This window comes from Salvia miltiorrhiza, chromosome 3, assembly GCF_028751815.1.
Source record: "Salvia miltiorrhiza cultivar Shanhuang (shh) chromosome 3, IMPLAD_Smil_shh, whole genome shotgun sequence".
Lineage (NCBI taxonomy): Eukaryota > Viridiplantae > Streptophyta > Magnoliopsida > Lamiales > Lamiaceae > Salvia > Salvia miltiorrhiza.
Genome location: NC_080389.1, coordinates 33,180,466 through 33,183,027, shown reverse-complemented (window position 1 = coordinate 33,183,027; position 2,562 = coordinate 33,180,466). Strand labels below are relative to the sequence as shown.

At 47.5% G+C, this 2,562-nt stretch overlaps 1 protein-coding gene across 1 annotated transcript; it reads left to right on the top strand.

Annotated features, from left to right (window-relative positions):
• Positions 1-375: 375 nt before the first annotated feature.
• On the top strand, positions 376-1,635 carry LOC131018673 (uncharacterized). Its single transcript, XM_057947387.1, has 2 exons — positions 376-1,155; positions 1,240-1,635. The coding sequence occupies exons 1-2, from the start codon at positions 376-378 to the stop codon at positions 1,633-1,635; spliced, it is 1,176 nt and encodes a 391-aa protein (XP_057803370.1).
• The last annotated feature ends 927 nt before the right edge of the window (positions 1,636-2,562 follow it).

Below are 2,562 nucleotides of genomic sequence, written 5' to 3'. Positions count from 1 at the left end.
GGAGGTCCGGGATTTTGAAAAGCAGGAGAGGTCTAACCAGGAGGGGGTGACGTTAGTAGGGCGAAAACGGCCGTCTGACATGATGGGACAGAAACGTTTGGGTTTCCAAAGGAAATTTGAAATTCGAATTTTGGAAAGATTTTTCTTTCCTTAATTTAAAACTCTGCCATAACCGTCATCCTCACTTTCCTTAAACACTTCTCCCCACTTCTCCCAAAACCCTAAAATCTCCATAACTGCTACACACGATCTCCACCACTCCACCCACCTCTAAATTTGGTAACCTCTGCTACTACCTTAAAAACCACCGAGTTTTCTCATTTGCCACCCAAAACCCTAACTTTTCAAACACTTTCCCAATTCCAAAATTCCGCAATGGCAAAGACTAAAGGAGAAACTGTTTCTGGAAGCACTCAACCTCCGACGAGGAAAAGGACCACCAAACCCCGACCTTCGACGAAACAAACTACTAGGCGGACTGCCTCCGAGGAAACTTCTATCAAAGCTACCGAAGAGCCAGTTGTAACCATTCAGACGGAGGAGAAAGGGCTGGAAGATGTTTCTGCCATGGAAGAGCGTGAGGTTGAGAAAGAAACCTCAGAAGAGATGATCGAGGCACTGAAAAAGCAAGTTGAGGAAGAACAGCCCGCACCTACCCCGCCGATAAAGAAGCCGAGAAAAACTCTGAAGAAATCAACCCCCGCTCAAGCTGCCAAGGAGTGGAAAGTCACTCCAAAACTCCCTGCACCACCGAAACCTGCGCCATCATTTGAAGAAGGAAAGACGACGACGGAGTCCGAGGAAGGAGAAGAAGAAGGAGATGAGGCCACCCACGAGACAAAAGTGGAGGCTTCCACACCCCAGAGCAAGGTGGTGAAAATCGGAGCAAAGAGAAAGTTGGATGTCACCAAGCTTCCTCTGCCCACGAAAACCAAACCGGCGGTAGCCGGAAGTAAGACGAAGGGCAAGGAAGTTCAGAGCAAGGCTAAGAAGGCAACTCCCGCTGAAAAGGAAAAGGGCAAGCAAGACGAGAAAGATCCAGAGAGGACTGAAACTGTGGAAAGCTCCAAGTCGGAGGAAGTTTTGGCACTAAAGAAACCCACCTCCAGTATAGCCACTACTGCAAAACCAAAGTTTACAAAGCAAAAAGGCTTGGTGCGCCCTACTACTTCAGGAGCAGTCATACCGAGAGACAGCCAAAGGTATGCCATACTTCAGAACAGGGAAATTACCCCTTAGTACTTTTTGGTTAATGAAGCTCTGGAGGAGTTGGGGATAACAGAGAGAGTGGAAGGCTATTTTGATGGGATAGGTTGGAAGAAGGTATTGGAGTGGAACCCGAAGGCATTCCAGAAGCTGACGGAGGAATTCATGGGCACTATTGAATTTAAGCCCAAAGGAAACTACACGATTGAGACCCCGGGTACTTTGCGGTTCCAGTTGCGAAGTAGGATGTTCCCGCTTTCGATCAATGAGCTGAACATCCACCTCGGGGTGATTGAAGCCAGAGATATTTATGAAGAAGAGTACAAGCAAGCTGAAACTATAGCCTCACCAGAGTGGAGAAGTCGGATTGACCACTATTGGTCGATGTTGTCTACCAGAACCAAATATGTCAAAAACAGCAGCAAGTAAAATGAGATCCGTGACCCTGCCCTGCAGATTTGTCATCGGTGGCTGGCCTACAACATTTATGGCCGGCTGGAGGGTTCTAACGTGGTCACTCAACAGGAGGTCTTCCTGTTGTGGTGCATGACGGAGAAGAGAAGGGTGAACTTCGGGTTCACCGTGGCACTGCAATTCCAGTATGGGGTCACCCATACTAACAAGTTTCTCTCTCTATGCCCACTAGTGACCATCCTGGCGGAGAAGCTCACCAACTTCGACGAAGAAAACTCTGATGACACCGCCCTGGTTGAAAATTGCTTTTTAGACCTCGACAAATTTGTGCGCTGGAGGGTGGTTGAGGCTGATGAGAGCGGAAGGTACCGTTTGGTGTACCCAGAGGGAGCAGCGGCCAGGCCAGTACCGAGGAGGCCACAGGAGCAGGATGCACCCTGCCTTGTCAGTAGCGAGGGTGTCATGTTGATGGCTGAGCTTAAAGAGGTGAAGGACGAGCTGTTGATGCTGAGCACGGAGATAACAACCCTAAGGGAAGCAATGGAAGCTGGCTTTAAGACAATCATGGACCGGTTGAATGCGGATGAGGGATCCTCCGACCAAGACAATTAAGTTTTCTTACCCTGAACTTTTAGATTAGGTTTTATTTCATCTTTTGATTTTACTTTTTAGTGTCTTTAGAGTCTTTGTTTGAGTCGAGTCTTACTTGCACTGATTGATGGTGATGAGAGTATGCATGCTGATTTTTGGTTGTGGTATGATTTGGTGGATGAGTATGATGTGCATGATAGTAGTTGTGAGCTTACAGATAGTACCCCACCAGTGAGATCATAGCCATATTTGTGAAAAATCGCATATTTCTGGTGAGACTTTGCTGTACTAGGGACTCTGGATTTTGTTTGAAAACTTCTACTGCTAGTGGTGACTTTCATGATTAGGGCA